The sequence below is a fragment of the Aotus nancymaae genome, unplaced genomic scaffold (genome assembly GCF_030222135.1).
Source record: "Aotus nancymaae isolate 86718 unplaced genomic scaffold, 86718_ANA_hifiasm-v0.15.2.pri h1tg000011l, whole genome shotgun sequence".
NCBI lineage: Eukaryota > Metazoa > Chordata > Mammalia > Primates > Aotidae > Aotus > Aotus nancymaae.
In genome coordinates, this window is record NW_026988422.1 from 82,616,522 (window position 1) to 82,642,335 (window position 25,814).

A 25,814-nucleotide genomic window follows, 5' to 3' on the forward strand; every position below is an offset into this window, starting at 1 on the left:
GTGGTGGCTCGTGCCTGTAATCCCAGCACTTTGGAAGGCCAAGGCAGGCGGATCACCTGAGGCCAGGAGTTCGAGACCAGCTTGGCCAACATGGCAAAACCCCATCTCTACTAAAAATACAAAAACTAGCCAGGCAGGTGCCGTAGTCCCAATTACTCAGGAGGCTGAGGTAGGAGAATCAATTGAACCTGGGAGGCAGAGGTTGCAGTGAGCTGAGATCGCACTACTGTACTCCAGGCTGGGTGACAGAACAAGACTCTGTCTCAACATTTATTTTCATGTAAAATAAATTTTACATGAAATTATGAAAAACTCAATCTCTGTTTCCTCAGTGAAAAGATGACCCCAAAAGCGTGGGGTGACAGCCAGCCTTATTTCTATAGATTATCAGCAGAGCCCACTCCCAACATATTCTAGACGTGAAAATGAGCAACAACCATCCAAAAAATGCTGTCAAATGCCTGATTAAAAAACTTTAGTCAATTACTATTTATTGTCAAAAAAACTAAGAATGATATTATTAACTCAGGCTGAATGTTCGTTAAGTTCGCCCCTTGGGAGCCCAGCTGCCTTTCTCTCTTTTTCTTATCTCTCTCCTGTGTCCTGAACTACTGCTGGAAGTATGGAACCATGTGTATAAATCAGTAAATAAGGCCTCAAACCTTAAGAGCAGAAAAAAACACCCATTTATTTGACCAGCATTGTCCTTTTTCTTTAATGCAATAAAACTTTCACCTACAATCGGTGCTGATGTCACCTAGTTTAGCTGCAGACACTCTTGACTCCAGTTTGCACAGTTTACTTGGCAGGTGGGTCCGCCACCTCCAGGGCTCACCCCTTTTCTCAACCGAGGAAACCAGGACTCCACCAGGGGAGATGGCCTCAAGCTACAGGGCTGGGCAGCCTGGGATGGCAAAAAGTCACCTATCCTGACTCCAGATAATTGGGGTCTGGACTCAGCTCTGCCAGTAACTAGTTACATAAGCGCAGGCAAGTCACTGAGCAGGTGAGAAGGAAGAGTTGTCAGCAAGGTCCTTCCAGGAGGTTCGGAAGCCAGACCCTTCCCCTGGATCCACCAGCAGAATCTCCATTATCAACAGCTAAAACCCCAAGGGCCTGTTCTATGTATGCCTGGTCTGAATCAAACCTTGCAACAAGGCCAAGAGACAAGGGAGAGTATCTCCAGTTAAAGGGACGGAGACGTGGGGAGGCGAACGGTTGGCTTCACAGTCGCACGGCAAGTCCTGGGAAGAACCACAATTCCTCAAAATAAAAAAATAATTTGTACTTATGGGGAAAAACTATGCAACAATGAATACAAAATACAAGAAATAATTGTATATATGGGAAAATATCTAAAATTCTGGCCCAGGTGCACCTGAATTTACATCGTATTGTGTTCTTTGTCACCACCCATCTCTCCAATACCTTCATCAGGAAGTACAGGACAGTATATGCAAATGCCACAGACTGTGGCCACGGTCCCTGGGGGTCTGGGGATTCCTGCCTGTATCCACAGGGCATATCTGGGATAAGCTTCAAAGGCCATCTTGGATGGGGTCAGAGGTAGTGCCTGCCGTCAAGGCCCCACCAGCCAGCCAGCCAGAGTTAGAATACTCCTCCCCAAATCCTCTACATCCCTCTCTATCCAACAAAACCAGGCAGACCCAGGTCTGCCTGCTCTGCTGTGTGACCTTCGGCAAGGCCCTTAACCGTTCTGAGCCCCGATTCAAGGTGAGATCAAGAATATCTATTTCCAGCTTGAAGAATTAAGTGAGATAACCCAAGAAAAGCGTCTAACACAGTGAGGGATCCCAGGTAGCGCCCTCTTCCCCACCACCCACCAGCCCTGCTCAGCCATCCCGACACCCAGACCCCACCCTGAGCCCAAGGCCATGTCCCTCAGACACAACACTGCACTATTCCTCGGTGCAGACAGAACTAATAATTAGCTGTCACGATTTAATAATAAAAAAAGATAATCCATGCCACAACACACATGGATTTAACTCCTCTTAATTTGAAGGGAAAATAACAACTCTAAACAGATCAAATGCAAGTTTTGAAGGCAACCTGCAAGTGGGATTTATCTCCAGCTTCCAGCACAAGCAAGTTATTTAGTTTCTCCCCCTGGCTGAGCTAATTTTTTTTTCCACGTTTATTTTATTTATTTTTAAAAGTCTGGAGCGAACGTTCTCAAGACGGCATGTAAATCCCTGGGCCCGTCAGAAATCCTTTTCTCTCACACGTTTTGCTTAGCAATGGGTCACTGGGACCCCAAACCCGTATCTGTGCCCCGACCTGCTACGAGAATCTCCCAGGTACATCCCGGGTCCTCCCTGGGCTGCCGATGAAGACATATTAAGTAGGCAGGGGCATCGCAGCCAGGGCTGCCTGCCACCTCCAAGCCCAGGGCGATGTGCCTCCCCCTGTCACCTGCTGCCTGTCTCCGCACTTCTCCAGAAAACTGACATTCGGGACTTGGAGGGTTAGGGAGGCAGGCGGTTAAATGAAGGCTTATAGCTCATTCCTCCCTCTGTAGCTTCATTCGGTTATAGAAGGGCTGATAACAGGCAAAACCAAATTCCTGGTGATCAAGCGTCTCCCTTCAGTGACTACCAATCGGGAATTACATGGAGGAACCTGCAGGAAATCACTACAAGAGATCCCAGGTAAGTTTTCATGGTTTTGGCCAAGAAAAGCAAGCGCTCGGCCTGCTGCCAAGCAGGGCCCACACTTTTCCTGTGCTTGGCTTTCTAGAAGCATCCACTTCTCAATCATCTGCCTCAGGCCCAACCTGCGCCAGAGAGGTGCTTCCTCATTTCATCCTGAGCATAACCCTGAAAAGGAGGTGCAGACGAGGAAACGGAGGCCCAGAAGTGAAGCGACTCACGAGTGGCCAGCAGTGAGTGACGGGGCTGAGATTCCACCCGGGAGACACCGAAGCCCATGCTCCCTCACCCCAAAACCCCCAGCCGGCCCCCACAGAGCGCACCGCCTGCAAAGAGATCCTCAAGGGACAGCTGCCTAACAAAAGACAGAATGTGGGGGAGAGGGTCTCCCCATGCTGACGCTGCCTGTCATGGTGGAGTTAGTCCCACAACTCAGTGGACATTTGTCCCAACCCTGACGGAGCCCAGTGCCGAGGAGACCGGTGCAAGCTGCTCTAACGCCTGAAAATGCGTCAGAGGAGGGAAAGCCGAGGGCCAGGAGAAGCTCCTATTTGCAGCACACCTACCCCCACCGTGTGCCAGGCACTCATCATAAATGTCACAATGACAGATGAGGAAACCGAAGCTCGGAAGGTTGAGTCTCTGCCCAAGGCTGGCAGGGAGCAACGTGGGGCTCCAACTGGGGCTGTGTTGTTTCCCACGCAGCAGCAGGCAGCCTTCAAACCCCAAACACCCTGAAAGCTCCTTTCTCCTCACCCCTCCTCGAAACGCCCCTCCCAGATAACGGCTTGGCACCACCATGTGCTCTTTGCGAACCCTGGAACACCTCTCAGCTTCCCCGACGGACGGGTCCTCCGCTCCCCCAAACCCCCACAGAGATAGGGAGGATGCCACAGGCAGGAACCTTAAGAGACATAAGGACTGTAAACCTACAGGCAGCGATGTGTCAGAGGCACCGTAGCTGCCCTGAGTCAGACCACCGGCCAAAGAGCCCGCCTCTCACCAACTCCACCCCATCCCCAGACAGGCCTGAAACAAGCTTCCAAGGACCTCCTCTGCCCACAGGAGCGCTCAGCAGGGAGCCAGGTCCTGGACCCAGAATGCACCCAAGAGCAGGACTGCTGCCAGCTCACACTCTGCTCATTATCCCCACGGCAACGCCCACTCCCTCCCCTGGGGGCTCTTCACCTGGGGAGCCAGGTGGGGACACCCAGGGTGGAAGAAGGGCCCCAGGTGTTCAGTTGCTGAATGAATGAATGAATGAATGCCCTCCAGAAAGCAAAGCTTCAGAACCTTTCTCCTTCTACCTTCCTATTTCTCTATCATTTACCAAAAAAAAAAAAAAATTGTAATTAATCTCCAGAATGACTGTCCCAAGGAAATGGCTGATACGGAGTCCACACCGTAGCGTGATGACTGACAGAAGCCCCCACGCAGTTCTCACCCTGGGGTCTCCTTTAAGGGTGAGAGGAACCCCCTTCGGGTCTGTCTCTGGAGTCCCCACTTCTAGAAGCACCTAGTAGCAAGGAAGGGTAGGGACCTGCCTGGGCATTGGGAAGATTGCTGGCCCTGGGAAAGGCGGGGCCCTCATGGTCACCAGGAGGACCCTCGAGGCCACCTCACCCTGTACTCCTCCAAGCCTGGACAGCCAAAGCCAGAGGCAGAGTCCAAGCATTAGCAGCCATCCGCTCACCAGCTACTGGCCAGGGCCAGCGAGGCCCTGGGAACAACAGCAGGGCATGGAGGAGCTGGAGGACTGCTTGGAGCCCTGGCCAGGAGGCAGGAGCATGGGGGGCCAGCCAGCCCGGGGGCCAGGATCATGGGCAGCAGCTGGACGGGATTCCGGAAGCCCGGGCGGAGAAGTGCCCGTGATGCCTAGTCCCCCTCTTAAAATATAAAGACTCAATTATCTCTGAGCAGCTTGCTTTACACATGAATTGACACATTTATTTTACAATAAATAACTGAAAGTTATCTGTGTTTCCTTTACTGTTAATCTACACAGAGAAATAATAAACAGGGCTTGTCTACAAAAATGCAACTACTGCAGGCCTCAGAATTCAATTAAGCTAAAATAATTAATGCTCCCACCATATTAAATTACTTTATACATTTGAGTCACTGAAGTTTTATTCTTTAATCTTTCCTTTTTATTAAATAAAAAAAGAAAAGAAAAGTTGGTGCCCAAGTAGGCAGGGGAAATGGGAAAAATGGAACTAGAAAGGCAGGCACATGACGTGCTGTTAAAATAGGATGGTCGTCTTCAGCTGACACAGCATGTAGACTGTTTTGTGCCTTTGATTAAAATAACATTTTAAATGCTTTGAACAAACATATCTCTTTAGACTTCTAAGGGATTATTTTACATATTTCTTCCAGAATGAAGAAATCCATTCGTCCTGTTGCTGAACAGAAAGGCCAAGAATATCTTTCGTCACACATAAAATAAAAATACTGTAGGCTGCCGCAGTATCACAACCCGGAAAAAAAAAACAGGGGGGCCGAGGGGTGGAAGGATGAGGACAAAGCTGCCTTGGAGATTAACTTTGCCTTTTATGAAATCACATTTAGTCACTTTCTTAAACAAACCTGCCACAGCGCTCTGCAGCCTCTCATTGGGAAATGCCTTCAATGTAAAACGAGGATTTGGATGTTTCTGGCAAAAGCCGCAAATCTTTCCATTGAAACATACATAGGGGGCCCGAGTCTCCCGGGCAAGGCCACCCCTGAAAGGTCTAGGTGCACCGAGGCCAGGCGTTGATACTACAGGTGAAACTGTCCCTGGAGTGTCGGCCAACACAGACAAAAGGGACCCAGCCCCTCTCTCGCCTGATGGCTCAGCCTGGTGAAGAGACGCTGCTAGGGTGTGCACAGCACTCTGAGAAGCCAATGTTTACATGCCTGCGGCCTGGACATGTCAGAGATTTTTCTCAAAGCCCCTTGCATCTTGGAAGGCGTCTGAGAGACTTCGCGCTAAGGCACCCATCAGAGGCAAGGCCCAGAGGCCAAACCGGTCCACTGGGGTCTCCCCAGTGCCTGGCACGAGGCTGCAGGAATCTGTATACCACCACAGTCTCCCTATAAGAAAGAGGGCTCACTCAGCCCCTTGTACAGGTGGGCAAAGTGAGGCTCAGCATCACAAAGCTTTGGAGATGTGGGGGAGACAGGCTGTGGCATCTGACTGCGTCCAGGGTGATGGGTGCTGACAAGTGCCCACGCCCATCAGTCTCGCCCTCCTAGAAGCATCCAAAGCCTGAGTCCCTCCAGATCCCATGCTGGCCTCCATGATGGAAGCACAGTCGTGATCAACGCCCTTGTTTCCCCAGCCAGCCACCTACTCGCACGCCACAAAACCAGGAGACCCCCGAGAAAGAAGGGCCACTGGCAAAAAACTGATAAGAGCCCCTGCTCATCAAATCCTTACACCAGGCCTGCTGGTATTATCCACGTTCTGTTGACAGATGGGGAAACTGAGGCTCAGACCCATGAAGTGGCTAAGCCAAAGTTGCGTCAGGGTTGGAAGACTCGTCTGCATAAACTCTGATGCTGTCTTGCTCCAGGACGGGCTACTGCTTTTGAGGGAACCCAGGCTGGCCAGGCCCTCCTTTCTCCCCCAGGCCTTCTGGGCTCAGAAGTATAAACCAGAAGCAAACACACCGGTTTGCACAGAAAGCAGTGGCTCCCTGGAGGAGGCCCCAGCATGCCATGGCGCTGGCCAAGAGGGAGGGACTTCATGCTAACTCACTGCGGTGAGCAGAGCCATGCCTGGGGACAGAGGGGCCCTAGACCTGTTCTCAAGGTGGTAAAACCAGCTGTCCCAGTGGTCGAATGAGTGAGCATGTCAAAGGGCATGGCCAACCTCCTCCAACAGGCACAGTGCTCCAACAAGTTCCCACTCCCCCGCCTGGGACCGGCCCCTAGGGTCAGGCAACGTCAGAAGCAGTCTCTGAGATCAGGGCCTAACTCCTCTTTCCACACACGGGAAACTGAGTCCAGAGAGAGAGGAGAGGGGAGAAAACGAGCACCCTCATTCGTAAGTCCCTACCCGATCATGCCACATGCAACGGCTCATTGATTCTCACAGCAGCCCTAGTGAGGTGGGTTTCCTTAGCTTCATTTCATAGATGGGCAAACTGACATGTCCAAGTTGTGAAGACAAATTCTAACCCAAGACTGTCTGTCTAGCTTCAAAATCACGGACTAAGCTGAGATCAGTAGCAAAGAGAGGGCCAACCAGACTTCCAAATTTCCATTCTGTGCTTCTGACCACCTCTGGATTAGCCCCCGAGACAGAGTCCCCTCACCAAAAGCAAGCAGCCATCAGCTATTTGGGCCTCCCCAAGCCCCAGGCCTGTCTCCTCCTGAAGGTCACCTGGATGGTGGACCCTCAGAAAGGGGGAGCACTGGCTGGCAACCCAGAGGCCATCCTGGAAGCCCCTGGGCCTTCCCCTGCACCAGCACACTCAAGCAGAGGGCGTGGGACCCGGGAGGTGGCTTCTGCAGCAACCAGCAAGCGCAGCGTCCCATACCTGCAATGTTCTCCTGCTTGGGACAGATGCCTTTCGTGGGCGAGAGCAGGTGGTCATCTTCGTCGGGGGTGACCTGGATCCCGATCTCCACCGGCTCGGACACTTTCCTGAGCTCGGAGCGTGAGGAGGGCGGCGGGCTGTCCTTGTCCAGGGCCTTGTCATAGCAGGCACCCAAGCTGCCGCCACACTGCTTCCTTTTGTGCTCTATAAAAACCAGGATGTCCCCCAAGGGGAAGTTCATTTGACACTGGCCACAGGTGAGCAGGTCAGGGTCGGGGCCACCCACCATCAGCCCCAGGCCACTTGGCTCCTCTATCTCCAGACCCTCGTCTTCTTCGAGGATGGCGGCCTCCACATGGTCAGCCTCTGCTGGAGACAGAAAGAAGAAAGGGAAGGGGCAGAGAAGATAGAGATGGGCTTAGGAGGTCACAGCACCCGACGTCCAGTCCACCCCTTCCCCACCAAGAAGCAGCCCCCTCCGCTGCCAGCTGCCAGAGCTCACCAGGTCCTCCCCGGGGCTGGGGACAGGTAAGCATCCCCCATGGGACAGATGGCCACACCGAGGCTCTAGGAGCAACGTCAGGCCCCCTGGACATTGTCATGTAATTGGTGCTGATCTTACTGCACTCTATTTTCTGCCAATTTCTTCCCAACATAGTATAAGAATACACCCGGACAGGCGCGCATAGACACACACCCTGGCTGCTGACAGCATCAGGTCCTGATGAGTCTCTCAAAGTTTTCAGTATCTGAGAATCACCTGGAGGCTTCGAAAAATCCCAAGGCCCAGGCGGCATCCCTGACCAATTACACTGGGAACCAAACATCGGAATATTCTTTCAGACTCCCCAGGTGGTTCCAATGGGCATCCAGGGCTGAGAACCAGGGAGCTGGAGCCCTTTTCCCCTGCTGTGCTGGAGCACCACCCCTCCTGTCCCTGACACCTTCATTCATGTCCTCCCCATTCATGCAAGTCCCACTCACATTCCTCTACCTGGGAACTGGCCACACACCAAACTAGAAAACAGAAACCCAGATGGGCGTCAGAGGGCCAGTCCTTAGGAGGGAAGGAAGCCCACATGCTCAGAAAGCAACAAGTGAGTGTCAGGTTCCAAAAAAATATCGAAGGAGAAAGCAGTGCAGCAGAAGGGAGGCTGGAACCGGCTTGCGGAGTTGGGAAGCCGGCTCTCCTGCCAAGCACCCGGGGCCCGGTCAGACTTCCATTTCCCCACACTCACCCACTCCCCACTGTCCTTTTTTGTTGGCTGCTTTGATTTTCACTCCCAGAATAACGAAAGAAAGAAAATTCTCCAGACTCCAAAAGCATTCTTGGAAGATATCAAACCATACTTTCAATGGACTGTATGTTTTTATATTTCTTTAGCAGCAGATAGATTTCTCTTGGTTTTTTTTTTTGTTTTTTTTTTTTTTTTTTGGCGGTGGGAGGGGTTGCTGGAGAGGTAGGGGGTCTAGGACCCAAATATTTGGAAACTAATAAATGCCTCAAAAAGCAGCAACCTCCTCAAGGGAAAATGGGAAGACTCGGCAGCCGAAAGTGTCATAAATAAAGGGCAGTGGACACTGTGGAGGTTTCATAGTCCCCTCGGGGTCTGAGCAAATTCAGGCTGGAATTTTTCGAGAGCAAATGTCAGTAATTGCAGAGAAGGCACGAGTGGCGGGGTCTTCAGAGAAGCCAGAGGGCACCCAAAGGTCTGAAACCCGAGGAGGCAGGTACATTTTGAGTTGTATAATGAAAACCACAGAGGAACGGCGAGAAGGAACGGGAGGGAGGAAAATGCATTCCGTGGCAGTGAAGTTATTGAAGTGCCAGAGCCAAAGAACAGATAATTTAAGGAAAAAATTCTGTGGCATCTCCCATCCTACACATAAATCACTGTTCTCTATTTTCTGAACACGAGCTGATGCAGGGCCTAGGAGAGTCCACGTGTGAAACTGAATACGAAATATACGATGATACGTGACGTACGACGCACGCCTATGAACTCTGCGTGGATAGGGAGCGACGTAGGTAGTGCTGAGAAGGGAAACTACAATTTGAGATCCCACCTGTGGTTACAGAAAAGCAGACAGAGCCCTCGACGAATTAAATGTAGAATACATCAGAAATGTGGCAGTACACCCCGCAGACGAGGAAATCCTAAATCTGTTGTCTGCATCTCTCTAACAAAAAGAACCTACAAGGTAAAGCCACAGTCCTCACAAAGCCGGTCCCAGAAACCATTAATTACACTTTAAAAAGAAATCGGAGTTTACTTAAAAAGGGTTTTGAAGACAATGCCACGTAATTAATTTACCAATTTATTTTATGAAAAGATGCTTTGCTATGGTTAAAACGTAATCACAACCTTCCCTCTGAACAGAGGTTCTAGGAGAGACTGGATTCCTGTGAACGGTTTGTCAGAATGGAAAAGGTAATTATTTGGTGCCTCTTTTTCCCTTTAATGATCTAACATTGAGCAATACTGTTTATATTGAAAAGCTCGCACCTTTAATTACCAATTACATATACATAATTTCAGAGCCAAAGGGGAGAGCTGTAGGAGCAGTTCTTTAGAAATATAAGGATGTATTGTGCGCCATTTTTACAGAAGGCGCTCTAATAAATGGGAGGAGGATGTCAAAATATTGTTTAGTTAAAAAATAGAGAGGCACAAAAGAAATGAGCTGAAAAGCAAAAAAAGGACATAATGAAATTGAGAATTCAAAGGAAGCGAGCAAGGTGCAGTACCTGGGACTATTTTAAATGCCACCCTGGACAGGCCTGGCAAACTCCCGCAGCAGTGGAAGATTTGATCAAAACAAACGACAAATCCACATGGCCAACTTGATCGTCCTTTCTGAGGCCGAAGAGGTTTTCTTGCGTTTTTAAAATTTAATCTTTGGTTTACTTTTTTGTTGTTTTTTATTAACTTTTTCAGCCTCTTCCGCCCTCCTTGGAAGGAGTGCTAGCAAGCCTGAATATCTCCTCTCTGCGAGGAGGTTTTCAGCCACATAATTTCAAATTCACTTTCTAATTCAAAAGAAACGCCGACGAATTTAAAAATCAGCAGAGGTCACACACGCCTGTTCACAAGCACCCCTCCTTCCCAGCTCCCTCTTTTGCCAAGACTATGTACCAGCACTTTTTCCTTTCTCTCCTTTTTTTTTTATTTTTGGTAACATCTGGTATTCTTTCCTTCTTTTGGCAGTCTCTGCCTTTTCCCCTTCCTCATGCAGCAGCCCTGCAAGCCCCGTAATTGAGTTTGAAGGTGTCCAAAGCCGTTTGCTGCGCTGCAGCTCTGATTTCTGCGTCAAGTCCTAGCAGCCAAGCAACCTGGGAGCCAGGCCCTGCTGGCGTCCCCGAGACAGCCCCGGGATTATCCAGGGCTCCGGGGCTCAGCCCTGAGCTGGGATCTCCACCTCCTAGACCAGCCATCCAACTCACTGCCTCTAAGGCAGTCTGGGAAGAAAATAAACAAACAAAAAAAATCTCCTTCCCTTCCCACTTTCAGCGTTGAAAGTCAAACCCCATGACACGACAGGGTGTTCACCCGACTCCAAAGAATGGGGTTTCCTCTCCCCACCACCCAGGCTGTGGGGCTGCGCCTTGGCCTGCTATATGCAACGCTTCCCAGGTAGGTAGCAAGGTCGCTCCAGCCTCAGGCAGCAGAGTCACCCCAAGCCCCAGATTTCTGGGTCAGAGCAAGTAGACCAAGGCAGCTCACTAGGCCTGAAAGCTCATGTTCAGGGCCTTCGTAGACACCCCAAAGACTGTGGTTTCATTTCCGCTGGCAGGCAGATACCAAGCTGGGCGTGCAGGGTTCCTGTGTATGTGTGTGTGTCCCTTCTTAGAACTCTATCAGTAATGGAAGAAATAAAGGGAGAAAAACATTTGTCCAAGCCCTGGCAAGGGCAAAGTGACACCCCTCTTTCTCTACCCTATGGATGCCTAAGTCTCCCGGCTCTGCACAGCCGCAGAGAACCAGGCCTCTGTTCTTACAGGCAGAGGGGTCCAACCTGCCACCCAGAGATGAAGAAGCACAAGAAAAAGAGCCATGAAGACAGCCTTTCAAATTCCCAGACCCTACAAACCAGGCCCTCAGGCAGCCTTGTCCAGCAAACTCCAGCCTTACAAAAATAAAGCCAAGATGAAGTTCTCCTCTGAGATGATTTCTGCTTTCATGAAAAGCTCCCCAAATATCAGGTAGGCCTGCAAAATATTGCTGCTCTCCATGTATTATGAGCCGAATAAAGTAGAGCAATTGCTAAAATGTTTGACTCATTAAGAGGAAAAATGAATGGATGCAGCAGGCAACTTATTCGGATGTCAGTTATCAGAGGGCTGGGGTGGATTCTGAAACGCTAAATCCTAAAGTGCAGGGACAAATCTGTATTTACACACACACAAACACACACAAGTTGGATTTTCTTTTACAACAAAACCACATTTTATTTACAAGGCCAGGCCTCCTCCCAGCTGGTAAATGCATTTAGAAGCAATGAAATCAGGCTTGACAAATAATAATGGACATCGTTGTTAAGTGAAGGGGGAAGCACTTGATCCCAAGACAAATTTCCCCATAGCTCAGCTTCGCTGGGAAGGAATTTGGGGCAGAAGACAGAAATGGAAAGACGTCGTGAACACAGGCCCCGCCAAGCAGCCAGCAAGCCCCCAGCAGCTGCAAGCTTTCAGCAGGGCCTTACCTGGCTGGTGACTCCCCCACACACAGGGCACCAAGGGTCCCACCCGCCCTGGTCCATCTGTAACAACTGCCCATGCACCTGCCCTTAGGGGAACTCCAGCAAGAGATCTGCTGCCTGCTGTCCCCAGAGCACGGGGTATGTGCATGGCTGCCTGCACACACACGTGTGCATTGCTGCATACACAGCACATGGACTGGTGTTCCTCCTCACCCTGCACTAATTCAGATCAAGTCTCTTATCTTTAATGGCTAAGCTACAGTCCAGACGAAATATACACAGAATTGTTGTTTCAGTGACGACGGGGGTGAGAAAGGGAAGGATGTGGGGGGAGGGGTGCCAGCCTCTTAAAATCGTGTGCCACCAACGTCACAACCGCCATCATGATGTGTACACATGTTTACAAGAACTGTTCAGCATCCATCCACCCGAGCTCTGCATCCGACTGGAGACTTTACACCTGCTTCCTACGAAGAGGGAGCTCCTGCCAGCAAGCCCAGGCTTACCCATAATCTACGAAAAGATCTTTTCATCTCCTCTCCGTGAACATTTGGGGAGGGGCTGGGACTCCAGGCGACACCGAAACGCCACCACACGCACACTTGACAGAGCACAACACTTTCTGAGCTGCCATCCATTTCTAATTTATTGGATCCAAGAGAAAATAACAACCGTAGGGGTGGGGGAGGAGAAGGGTGGAGGGGAAGAGAGCAGGAATCAATTCTTGGTGGAGAAAATAATCTATGACTAGATGACGCTTAAAGGCACGACAAGAGATTTTATGAAGTTCCCCTAACGGAAGGAATAATGAAGTGCCCAGCAGAGAAGGAAACGGAGATAAGAGGGATACGGGTGTCAGGAGGATGTCCACGAGGGGTCTTGAAGGGTTATTAGGACACAAGGTCGGGGTGGGGACCCTGGGAGGGCACAGCCAGGTGGAGTCTGAGCAAGAAGCATCGCCCAGATCACCCCATCTCTGCCCTGACCCTCGGCCCTCTCAGTAGATGGTCAGAGGAGTCCAGCCTGCTCCAGGTCAGCTCTGTACCCCTCTGACAGCCTCCAAAGGCTGCCTCCCTGAAGGGACGGATGCATACCACAGCCACCGCCCCACGAGGTCCTGTCTGCTCCTCCTCAGCCAAGGCACACACCTCGATCGCCATTGCTGACGTGTGGGAGGGAGAGCAAGGGAAGGCAGCCGACGCAAAACACGCTCCCCACTGTGGGAAATTTCCCAGGAAAATGACCAGGGTACCACCAACTCCGCCAGCGCCAGCGGGGCAAAGTTAGGGCCTGGCCTGCAGGCCAGGAGGTGGGAATTCCAGATCCATGAAGAGGTTTAGATACAGGAAGAGCCTCGCGCCCATACCTCTAGTCTGTAGACCCCAGGCAGGAAAGTCAATGTCATGGGGAGGGCTTCCCCGCGTACAGACCGTCTGCAGGACTCCAGCCTAATTTTAGGACACTTAAGCAGTTGCCTGAAAAAATATCCTCAGTTGCTCTACGGAGTCCAACTGCCTTCTCTCCCCAACTGCACACACCTCTCCAGAACCCCAAAAACTGAGCCCAGGAGTTTGGGTCTCCCCAACACAAGAGCAGAAAAAAAGGAACCAGTGAATAAGGAAAACAGCACTCACGTATTTATTCACAGATCCCGGCCATTACTAAAAGGTTAGGAATAAAAGGCTTGACAAATAAAATAGGTGCTTTAAAGGAAAAGATTTACCACAATAGCAATCCTTCTCAACACATTTAGCAGGTTCTATAAAACTGCAAATGCCTTAAATCTTCAGAGCCACCACGGGCTCCTAATGATGTGATATAAAAGCACTCTTTGTGGCCAAATGAAGAGATTTGTTTTTATTTAATGCGATGCTTTTTTCAAAGGTGTGGAAGAAAAGGCTTCCACACAGGACACCGGACCTCAAGGCTTTAGCTGGAGAGTTTGGATTCTCTGAGGTTAACAGCAAACAGCAAGGGCAGGAGTGCTTTCAACATCTCCTTTCCAAGGTAGGAATTTAAACATGACCTCCCCACACACATGCTTTTTTTTTCATTCTTAGCAGTGCATCCATTTCTGAGGCACAGGTTAATCACCACAATATTGGCATTCAACTTTTCTTGAGTCATTTCTGCGTGTGGTTTTAGTAGAAAACTCATTAGAACATTTCACAACTGTATTTGTATTTCAGCAGTTCCATGGAAGGGGGTCATAAAAAAGAAGTTATGTAAAAGAGAGGATTTTTTTCTTTTTTTACTTTGAATTGACTTAATTTTGTGTGGCCTGAGATTTCATTACAGTAAAATCGCTCAGGCTGGCTAATTCAACACCCAAGCAAATTATCAGCTGCCACAAGGAAAAGAAAAAAGAATGAATTTCTTGAATTTCAGCAACTGCACAAAAGACTTGCATATGTCAAAATGCTGGACCAAAGTCCCGTGAATGTGGCACCATTCATCAAACCTCCATCTAGTGTCACTTTTGCCAGTTAAAAACGAGGCTGCTCTGCTCACCCTCCTCACTGGCTTGTGCAGAAGACGCAAGACATGTGTGCTTCTGTTTCCACGAGTCTCCAAATAGCCTGCTCTCGGCACTTTTTACCCACGTCCTGGGAAGCCTACTGCTCCAGGGAGGCGGTCAGCACACGGCATCTCTTGGGGAGGGATGGAGAAACAGGGGATACCAAGCCTGAGCACATCTCCCTGACATTTGGCTCCCTGGGACCCGAAGGAAGATGACTGGGATCAGGGCACAGGGACAGGACAGAGCCCACAGGACCTCAGGCCGAATGGCGTGAGTCAGAAGAATACTGCAAAGTGACAAAGCACACTCGCGGCAGCTGGGTGACACGACATTCATTCCTAGTGTTCTTCTGTGCCCCTCCCCATTAATAATCACAAAGTGTGTCTGCAGCTAACACCATCTTCAGGGAAGGATGCTCAGCCGGTATCAGTAACTCAACCATGGGGTGCAGGGTACAATCCCCAAAGAGCATTTATTTTCTCCTTGTCCTTCCCAGATGTGAAGCCAGCATTCACATAGAGCCCAAAGTCCTTGGAGAGTTTCAGCTAAAGGTGAGGCCTAGCCAGGCAGCCAGAGGGTCTGTCCTTAAGCCATGGGAGATGAAGGAGAGTCAAGAACCTGCCCCCCTCATTCCTTCCCCCTACGTATTTTTTTCTTGCATTGCCTTATCTGTGATCTGTGTTTAGTTACAGCTTGTGAAACTCCCCTGAGTTCTAAGGTTAAGGATTGCAGATTACTAAACTGATTTTTTTAACGGTTTTCTGCAGCCCAGAGGCCACTGCCCGGCCCAAGACTTTGAGGTGACCGTGCTCTTCATCTCTGAGTGGTCCAGTGAGCTGGCTGCCACTACATGCTTACAACTGGCTCGATTCAAACATTAAATGAAGTAGAGAAATCATCAGATAAATTGCTAGCCCTCTGTACCGGAGAGTGAAGGCTCTTTCTCCAGCTGACGACAGCGCTGGGCTTTTGTCTGACCTAATTTATTTCTCTTTCAGGTTAGAATAAAGCACTCTTTCCTGTCGCAGAGTAACCTCTTCTGCTCATATATTGAACTCTAGCATAAGACTCAGGGTGCAGTCTGTAGATTTCTTGAACTTGGAAAAGAAGACATTATAAATCTGGAAATCCTGTGATCAAAAGCACATATATTCCCCAGCACTAAATTACATGTTTAGGGAAGAATCGTCTCATTAAAAGCCATCCATAAAGAACAACTGTTTGGGGTGAAAGATATGACCAGCACAGGCTCTGACAATCACATCCTCTTTACAAACAAAGTTTTACATGTTATTTGAGTTGGCATTTTAAATCTTTGGGGAACGGTGCTATTTCCCCAGTACGGTGGGAACATTACCTAATAAACGGAATTGAGAATCCAAGTGTTATAAAATCTGAGCTAAAAGGACTTCCATTCATCAAGTCGTTTTAGGTACACGACTCCCAAAAGCGGCGATTCTCGACTGTTCCCTGGGTCTGTGACATGTGAGAGACAGAAATGAGCAGTGCGCCTTACCCAAAATGATGTGCGCTCTTCCCAGACCCCCCCACCAGCGCGATCACCAGCGCCTCAACAACGCAACAGAATTTTCAGAACGTCAAGACCACAGACGAATCAGGGAAAACACACCTATTCAAAACTCACAATTTTAATTGTTATAAAAAAGAAAGAAATTCAAAGAAAAAGAAAATCCCCCCCATCTGCCAAGTGAGGGCTTGTAAATCAATGGTGATAGCTTGAAAATAGATTTCTCAAACTTATATTCTCATTTTGTCCTGCACGAATCTCTGCAGGAAAATCAATATTACAACTTCACACTTAAGACATTTTGCAGCAACGTAAACTGCCGCCGCTGCTGATGGAAGCCCGTTCCTAGCCCATTGTAGCAGAGGCGCCAAGCCATGACACGGGCACCGAGCTCCCCCTAGCGCCAAGTGGCGCTAGGCGCGGCTCGGCGTTTCAGCTTGCCATCAACCAAAAGCCAATTCAACTGAAAGTTTATTTTGGAAAGTATTTTATCACAACAAGCAACAGAGAATGCAAAGCAATCGAGATAGGAGATGAAAAGGGGATAGGTAGAGGCTGGTGCAAGCCGTGTTCTAAGCTACAAGACAGAGCCAAGGACTCCATTCTGAGAAGGCGCCAGAAACTGATGCACCCCACAGCTGGAAACTGGTATCTGTAATCGACTGTGTTTTGTGCTCCCATCTCACCTGAGACATCATTCTAATTATTCTCAAACGCGCCCAAAGGTGGCCTTCCCTTGGGTTGAGTAGGACCCCTTTAGTCTTGTGCACTGGTCATTGACGCGACACACCCCACCAGCTGACCCCAGCCTAGATGTCTCTAAGGCCGGCTTCACGAAAGCAACTGCATTCACCCCAGCACTTCAGAAATGACTCGTTTTCTGTTACAAAATATTTCAAAGGCCAGACAAAAAATTCACCAAGGCCAAGGCACAGGCAGATAGCAACTTTCCCATCAAAAAAGAAAAAAAGAAAGAAGGAAAAGAAAGAAATATTCGTATATACATCATATCATTCAGGTAGGGGAAAAAGACCCTTTAAAAATATTAGGGGTTGTTAAAATATGCTCACGGCTGTTTTCTCTCAGGTGTGAATTACAAATGAATAAAATCAGCCTGGCATAACACCTTTGATGAACACATTTTTATTCTCCCGTTGAATCGGAGCAGCTGACTTATATCACACTTCTAATGATATGGGGTTCCCTTCTGTGCAGAAGGGAGAGGAACTTCACTCCCCCCACCAACTAACCAAAAAAAAAAAGGAAAAAAGAGAGGGGGCTTATGTCTTATGAAATTTGTCGGAGGCCCAATTTTGAAAGACATGTGGACCACTGGAGATACGCTGTACCCTGGGGAGTTAAGATAATTGTGAGCACCGCCACATTCAAAACACACAGCTACAGCAAAACCTAATTTAAAAGGCAACCATGGAATTAACACAGCCCAACTTTTGCATTAAATCTTGGGTCTCTGGTTGTTTTACAAAATCGTGAATTCATACGGAAAATTACTCATCTTCCTAGGAAACCTGTTGGTGAGCTGTTGAGAAAATCACCTTGATTGCGGTGATGTAAGTTACCGTGGACATCTTATTTTCCTCGGTGTCTTCAGAAAGCATGAAGCTCCTTCTTGGATTTAAGTACTCTTCCCTTCTCCCTGGCCCTGTCTGGCACAGCAGGCTCTGGCCTCTCCTTCTGCCTGGTCAGCCGATCCCCTTAACCTCCCCTCCGCACTATTGCAACTCTGTTGTTTTGTGTTTGTTTTTTTATTAATAACTGTGTCTGTCCTCCGCTTTTAAAAGCCATATCCATCTGGGTCAAACATTTTGAAGCAAACCAGAAGCCCAGGTTTCCATCACCAGCTGTCTCTCACTCTTTTTTACCTCGCTCCTCTTGTCCCTGGCCCTGTCTGTAAATTTAACTAGCTCATTATGGAGCCCTTCTCAGACTCTCCCTCCTCCCCCGCCTCCCCCCCACAAAGACCATGCGTGCTATTTGTGTGCCCTCCTTGTTTCCCAGGCCATCAGTTATTCGCAGTTGCATCATCCCTGAAGGACCTGAGGCTGCTTCCCCACAGGCCTGGGAGCTGCCACCCAGCTGATAAAGATGCCCCATGTTTTAAGGAGTATCTTTTGCGTTCAGCCTAAAATGTGGACCCCAAGTGGAGATTGCGACAGCACCCGCTTTGCCAGCCAGGTCTCCAAAGCACCCTGAGTCCAGGACTCCTGCGTCCTTTGTGGAGAGGCACTTCCAGAGGCCACACAGGCTAAAGTACACCCGACTCCTGCCTTTTCCCTGCTTGCTCGCCCACCTCCCTCCCGGGTGACACTGGACAGACGAAAAGCCAGCTGCTTTTGGATAATAAATAGCCTTGTCTGAAAACTGGTTGGACCACTCTCCCAGCTTAAACCCGTACACATAGCCTGGGCTCCGTGTGCCCCTGGAAGGCAGGCGGGCTTTCCTTTGCCCTCTGGTCTCTTTCCCCTTTTTCTCCCCACCTCTCTTCTCCTTTGCCTCTCTCTTTCCCCCCCTGCCACTGCTCCAGTGTCAGCTGGCTATCCCCAGCACGGCTCTGAGCAAGGCTGAGAGAGATAGAGAACAAATGAAGGATGGGAAAGTGCTGCACCAGGCACCCCTCACCCCCACACCCAGCTGCCACCAGTCCTCTGGCCAGGGCTCTCGCCTGATGTCCCAGGAATTCCAGGAGAGGGAGAGCCAAAGCAAAGCAAACCTACCTGCTTCTTCCCCTCACACACAACTGCAAGCACTCCTGGCTCGCCGCTGCTGCCAGCTTGGCAGTGCACCCCCATCCACTCCCCCTTCCCCGACCCCCCCAATTCCCCCTCCTCAAAAACAACCCTTGCAATTATACAGCGGCTACGTGGGGCAAATTGTCTCCTGGAGAAATTAAGCCTCTGCAAGTACAGACGTTTTAACAACCACCCCATCTAAAGGGGGAAGGGTATAGGAGAAGCGATTGCTGTGGCTTGGTAAAGGATCGAAATGTCAACTGGCAAAAAAGACCTTGATCAAGCTCAAATCTGGCTGCAAAACATTTTGTTTTAAATGCAACCGGCGAGTCTTCTTTGATGTTACAATGGCGAAAAATAAAAGAGAAGTCCTCTTCCCTCCCTCCAAAGAGGCATCCCTCTCCCAAGGCGAATCCCACTTTAATATCTATTCCCCCACAAAAATAATCAAAATAAATCCACAAATTCTTACTAATGTATCTGCTGTAACAAAGGAGAGATGGCAACAGCAATTGCTCCGAGCAGATGGCTCCTATGCTGGGTTTTCAGGGGAGGGGAGAACCCCTTTATATATTTATTTATTTATTTAAATTTTTTAAAATATAACATAAATATTCGGCTCTCGGCCGCCCCGCAGCCAGTCCTCGGCGGCGGCTGGGCGCGCAGCCCTCTCTAGCTCCGCACGGGCAGCCCGGCCCCAGCCCGGCGAGGTGCGCGGCGGATTGCAGGCTTACAACCTGCCCGCGGTCTCGATGGCACCCAGAGGATGTTTTATTTCTATTGCAATTAAAAAAAAAAAAAAAAAAAAAAAAAAAGGAACGGCGACCCAGGCACCGCGAGAGAGGACGGCGGAGAAATGTTCGCGCGCAGCGAAGAAGCGGCCCCGCGGGCTGCGGCGGGCGGGGAGCGCCGCAGAGCCACCTTCCCGGTGCAAGTGTGCGGGGACCCGGGGCGGGCTCCCCTGCAAACCCGGTACCTGGCCCGCTCGCGCTCGCTTTTTCCCTCTGCTAAATAAACCCAACAGGGACGGTGGAAGCTGCTGCTTCTCTTGCCCCGCCGCCTGACTTTGCCTGCCCCACCACATGCTTGAAATCTACACGATTTCAGCGGGTGGATTTCCACTGCGACCTGCCTTGTTTATTTAGATAGGAAAGATGAAAGATACTGAGATAGAAAGATGGATATGAGATTGATGGGTCTCCTTTTTTTCTTTTTTTTTTTTCTTTTACTATTTTACAAGCGCATCACTCTCTTCCCACTCCTGACAATCTTTTTTTTTTCTCGTGGCGGGGATTTTTCACCAACCCCAATCCCCCCACCTTTTTTGGAGTGGGGGAAAGAAGACAAGATCATCCCAGGAGACAGCCGGAGGTGGGGAAATGGGGGGTGGGGAGGGGGGCTTGAGCCCGGCAAACAGCCGCGCAGCTGGATTATTTTGCAAATAGCAGGAGGAGGGGAGAGAAAGGCGGCGGCGGAATCCTAGGACCGGCGTGGCCGGCGCCCTGCTGGGCCGGGCGCGGCGACCGGGTACCCGGAGCCAGCGGCCGCCTCTTGCCCTCCAGCTCCCCCAGCCCGGAGCGCACCCCGCTCTCCTCCGCCCGCGCCATCAGCGCGGACCCACGCGCTCGCCAACTTTTCCCCACTTCCCGGCTCCCCCCTCCCCCTCCGCTCCCCCAACCCCCTCCCCCTCCTCTCCAAACCCCGCCACCAGCGCCGCCGCCGCCACACACGCCGCTCGGAGGGGCGAGCGTCCAGCCGGGCTCGGCGCGCACACACACTCCTCCAGCCTGCACGCCCCCTCCCCGGCCCGGAGCCGGCTCCGCAGGCCCCCAAGCCCGAGACGCGTCCGGCTGCTCAGCGCCCCAACTCCCCGAGCTGCAAAGAAACTTTCCTATGGCCCCCCGCCCCCGCCATGCTCCAGGCCGACGTCGTGGCCTCTGCCAGTCCGCGGGCGGCCCCGGCTCCTGGCCCGGCTCCGCTGCTCCGGGTTCGGTGTCCCCAGCCCTAGGTGCCCGGAGCCCCATCTCCGGCCCCTCGCGCGCACGCCGCAGACACTTACGGGTGATGAGCTCCCTCTGGGACAAGTGCTGCGGGTTGCCCTGTTTGCGGCGGGACATTGCCCCGGCATCTATTCTGGCATCGCCCGGAGAGCTGCACTGATGGGGGGAGCCGGGGGAGGGGGTCCGAGCCGCCGCCGCCGCCGCCGCGCCTCCTCCTCTGCCCGGGTTGGTGTTTTTTTTCCCTTCCTCTCTTGCCCTCTCTTCCTCCTCTTCTTCTTCTTTATTTTGCTCTTTCTTCTATGCTGTTTTTTGTTTTGTTTGCAAAAAGAAAAAAAGAGGAGGAAAAGCAAGAAAAACCTCTCGGTCTAAAATAAGAGAAAGAGGCAAAAAAAAAAAAAAAAAAAAAAAAAAACTGCTGTTGCTTTCCGCGGACTGGCTGGTTTCTTTAAAAATATATTCTTTCGAAGGAAAAAAATCTCTTACACTTCTTCAAACTGCTTGGCCTCTTGCACTTGCAAATGTCTTCTTGAACTTAAACTGGATTTTGCACCGGCTCCTGACACTTTCTTTCAGGTCTGGTAGGTGGAAAGCGCACTTCTACCAGAAGGGGAAAAGAAAAAATTCAAACAAATAAAAAAAAAAAGAAGAAGAAGAAAAAGCAAAGGAAAAAAAAGCAAAGAAAACTTGGGGACTTGTCTAGTACCCCCTCACCCCGCCCCCTCAAAAAACCCAAAGCAATGTAAAACTGCCCCGGTTCGGTTGTTTCTGGGTTTTCTGCGGGCTGCCTGCTTTTTTTTTTTCTTTTTCTTTTTTTTTTTTCTCGGAGACTGACCCTTCCGAGGCTCTGGGGGGACACCAAGAGCGGCTCCTTCCCAGTTCACCTGGCAGGCTGGCGCCGGCCGGAGGGGCTGCCGAGTCCCCGCGAGCGCTCCCCAGCGCTCCCCTGGCGCCGCGGGCCCGGGGGGAGCGGGGCGGAGGGGCGGCTCGCCCAGTGCGCCTGGGTCGGTGCGGGCGCGGACTGGGAGCTATAGATTGCAACGTGAAGATGGCGGAGTCCGGGTTCTCTGGGAGCTCTCGGTCTCTCTATGGCTGGGGCTGCCTCTGTACAATGGGATAAAATTCAAGTTCAAGTGCGGACGTGACGTTTAATCTGCACTAGAGACAAAAAGACCCAGAGAGTCGGAGCACTGGGGGCGACTAGCGGTGGCTTTTTAACATTGTACCCTGTAAGAGAACAAGAAAGCACACACAGAGACACACTCGCGCGCGCGCGCACACTCACACACACACACACACTCGCCGGTGCGCACACCCGCAGCCCAGGCAGGCCACACGTGCAAACCGCGTTTTTGTGCGTTCCTCATCTCCCCCGAGCCCCGGCTGCGCTAAAGAGGGAAGGGGCGGGGGCCACTGGGCAGCATATTTTTAAATACAAGAAAAACCGTCCTTATATCTCCTCCCTCCTGGGAGCAGGACCCCCTAAGAAGTGGGGGGCAGGGTGCTGTGTGAGTGAACTACATTGAATCAGTGCAAGTCTCCACCCACCCAAAAGCTCTTTCGGACTTGGACTTTGGGGGTGGGGATGTGGACTGTGGAAAAGGGTTGGGGTCGACATGGGGGGTGGGGGACGTGAAGAATTGCTTCGTTTCCCTGGAAAAGTCGCTTGGTAGTTTTTACTTTTATTTTACGGTTGCGGGGGGCGGGTGGATGCTGAAGTTCAACTTCCAAAAAGTGTCTCCATATAAATCCTGGTATTACGGACTCCAGGAGGGTGAGGAAGACAAACCACACCAAGAGGACAGAATCAATAGCACATGAGGGGGGTGGGGGAGAAGTGTCTGAGACCTTGTTTGAGTCCCATTTGGAAAAGGATTTTCACCCGAATTTTTGCCCCCTCCCCTCACCTCACCCCCATTGACTCCTACGGGTCAAACACGGCCCCACCTCCTAAACCCGGTCTATGGCCAGCGAGAGGGTAAAGGGACCGCGGCGCCCCACGTGGGAGAGGGACTAGGACTTGCGGGCTCAGGAGTAGGTGTGGCCAGATCACCGCAGATACTCGAGTGGGTGACTCCAGGAGGCGCCCCTGACAATCACAGTAACCTGGAAGTCGCACCCCGCCTCCCGCGCTCCTCGGCCCAGGGTAGGACTTGGAAATGCCTGTCAGACTGGGAAGGACGCAGCTGCCTTGTCAGCCGTTTGATCTCCAGCCGGCGAGGACAAGAGGAGTTGTGGGGCCTGTCCGTGGCCCGGGGACAAGGCCAGACCACGGCCCCCGTGGAGACCCCCCCCATTCCCCAGGCTGAAGCCAACTTCGTCCATTTGATGACCTGGCCTCCAGGGCTGGGCGCGCCACGCGGCTGGCCTCCTCTCCCTTCTCAGGGTGTCTCCGGAGGCGGCCGGGGCGGGTCGGGGCCTGGCTCCGGCTGGGCTTCGCGGGCGAGTCCAGCTGCACCCACCCCACTCCGCCCCCAGGCCTGGCTCCGGCGGCTTCACCCTGGCGCTTAGCGAGGCCGTGACGCCTCCGGGAGCGCCGCCTCCCTCGGCGTTTTTTTCCTCGGGGGGCACACGGGGTTTTTGTTTTCGCCCCGAAGGTCTTGGGTGGGGCGATGGCACCAACAATATAACAGCGCCCAGCGTCTGTGAGCGCGAACGGAAAGAGATCCCTTCCAGTCCCATACCCTAAAAAATAATAACAATAAAATGTGCCCTGGCTTGCAGTTCTGTAAACTCTGGGCTCCGGGGTCGGCGGACGCGAGGCCAAGCGGATGGAGATCGGGGGCGGGGCGCGGGCTTGCACCTCCTCGCCCTGGCGGGGCAGACTGCACCCGACTGTCCACCCACAACACCCCACCTCCACGTGGTCCAAAGTCCAGAAGTGCCTCCCTCTTCTGCCATCCCTTCTCACCGCGAAAATCTTTCCAGGAAAGTGGCTTAAGTAAGAAAAATATGCCCACACGCACGTTTAATAAACTTCTCGAGACATTCATAAGCTGGCCATCCTTACTCGCCCAGACTCTAAATTTGAAAGATCAATTCGCGCTCTCTTTCTGAGAACTGGCGATGTGAAGCCCAGAGAGGGTGAGCACCTTGCCCTAGGACACACAGCGCATCAGGGACAGGTCTGGACCCAAAACGCCGCGGCGTGCCTGCAGCCTAGCGCCGCCGGCGGTCCAGGACTCCAAATCCCGACCTTCGAGTCTCACCTTCCGCGGGTTGCTTACAAGGAAGGGAGACCCCGCCAGTGGCGAGGAGGCGCGGGGAGGACTCCTCAGGAAAAGGGGGCCCCTCCCCGGGCAGCGCAAGGGCGCTCCGGGTCCCAGCTGCAGTCGCAACCCCGCGTGTGGTCAGGGGCCGGGCATGGGGAGGGGGCACCCTCTCCCCACCCCCAGCAGGAAGTAGCGGGCTTGGGGCGGCGCGGGCCCCCCCGACCCGAGGAGCACTTCCTCATTGGCCCCGCGCTGCCCCGACGGCGGGAAGAGGGACGCGCGGGCGGGCGGGCGCAGGGCCGGACATGCCGCCGCCCGCCGGCGCGCTCCACCTCGCGGCAGCCGGGGAGAGGCTGCCCTGCCCCTGCCCAGCCTTGCGCTGGCCCCTTCGCCCTACTCCTCCCCCGCTTCCTCCGCATCTTCCTCCCCTCCTCCTCCTTCCCCTCCTCCTCCTCCTCTTCTCCCGCGAGGCGGCCGGGCGCAGTCAGGGAGCGATCCCAGCTGCCACTCCAGTCTCCTCTTTTTCCCTCTGCCCGTCTGGCACGGGCCTCATCAGCGCGGAAAGCTGTTAATGTCTGGTCTCACAGCTCCCCCTTTAGTCTTGCTGCGCTCCCTGTCTCGCGTTCCAAGCCGGATCAATAGCCGCCTTTCGGCCAACCTTGACCTCCCCCTCGACCCTGCCTAGCTTCCGCAGCTGGCCCCGCACTAATGTTTCCCCATTCTCTAGATGCCCAGACAGAAGGCGCGGCGGAAGAGGGGTGGCCGACTTCGGCCCACAGCCTGGTCCCCACTCCTGCCTCAGCACTCCAGGCAGGAGAGAGGGGGATCCAGGACGCTCCTGAGAAGGTCACTGCACCACCCCACCCCACCTCTTCCTCACCAAGCCTTTGTTTAAAATAAAAGTCACTCCTGCTCCCGCTCCACCCCCCAAAAAGAGGGTGCAGGTGGCTCACATATGAAAATGTAAAAGGAAAAAGTGTGGATCCAAATGTGGTCCTGAACTAGCATCATAAAACCAGATGCATTCCTCCAGCACCTGCTGCAGACCTACTGTGTGCTGGGCCCAAGGCTGGGGCTTTGTGCATGCTGGAATCAGATGGAAATAAATGCCACCTTTTCTGCACTATCTTTACACACACACACAGCAGATGTCAAAAAGCTTTTTGAACTCGCAAATATTTCCCTGCTATTCTTTTTCTAGCTTCACAGTGCATTCCAGCAGATAATCCTCCATATTCTCACTTTAAATTTCTTTTTAGAGGAATAGTTCAGAAATCAGAAATCATTTCATCAAGTCAGAGTGCATTTTTATTAACCTTATGTGGGGCTTTAATTCCCTGTGTGTGCGGCATGGAACACGCCATTCAGTGGGGGCAGATTAAACAGACACGTGACCCCCAAGCCAGACTTTTTGTTTAAAATTCTTTGAACGATTCTCAATACTTAACTCAGCTGAGGTTGGACTCTATTCGAGATTCCACAATGTTATCTTTGCCTTCTGAGCTGTTATATTTTATCTTATGTCTTTACGAAAATTTGGAAAGAATCAAGATAAGAAGTGTCAGTAGCAATGGGAACTCCTAATGTTTCTGCAGAAAGAAAACTGACATTTCATTTGTTTTTGTTGTTTTCTTTTTAACACAGATCCACCCTCTCAAACGCAGTCAACTTTGTAGCAATACACAGCGCATCTTCCCAAATCACTTTGGGCTTCATTTCTGGTGCTTTAAAACAAAGAAGAAGAAGAAATCACGCAAAGAGAAGGCAAATCGCTTCATAGTCACAGGTATAGGGCAGACTCGAAGCAACCTCTGACTGTTCATTTCTTTTCCTCCGGATCTATAAGTGTTATTGACCGTGAAGATGAGCATGAATACGATGCTCCGATCTGATCAGTGGATTGA

The 25,814-nt window shown here is 51.5% G+C and overlaps 1 protein-coding gene across 4 annotated transcripts in view; it reads right to left on the reverse strand.

Annotated features, from left to right (window-relative positions):
* Positions 1-20,993, reverse strand: part of BCL11B (BCL11 transcription factor B) — a 99,826-nt gene extending 78,833 nt beyond the window's left edge. For 2 of the 4 annotated variants that reach the window (XM_064375205.1, XM_064375203.1), the window contains exons 1-2: positions 20,761-20,902; positions 7,202-7,567 (exon numbers count right to left, since the gene is read on the reverse strand). In XM_064375205.1, the coding sequence (XP_064231275.1) occupies positions 7,202-7,567; positions 20,761-20,818 (424 nt within the window). In that variant the 5' untranslated portion in view covers positions 20,819-20,902. Of the gene's footprint in view, positions 1-7,201; positions 7,571-20,760 lie in introns of all 4 variants that reach the window. The other 2 variants (XM_021675212.2, XM_064375204.1) reach the window with 2 other exon arrangements.
* Positions 20,994-25,814: the final 4,821 nt, after the last annotated feature.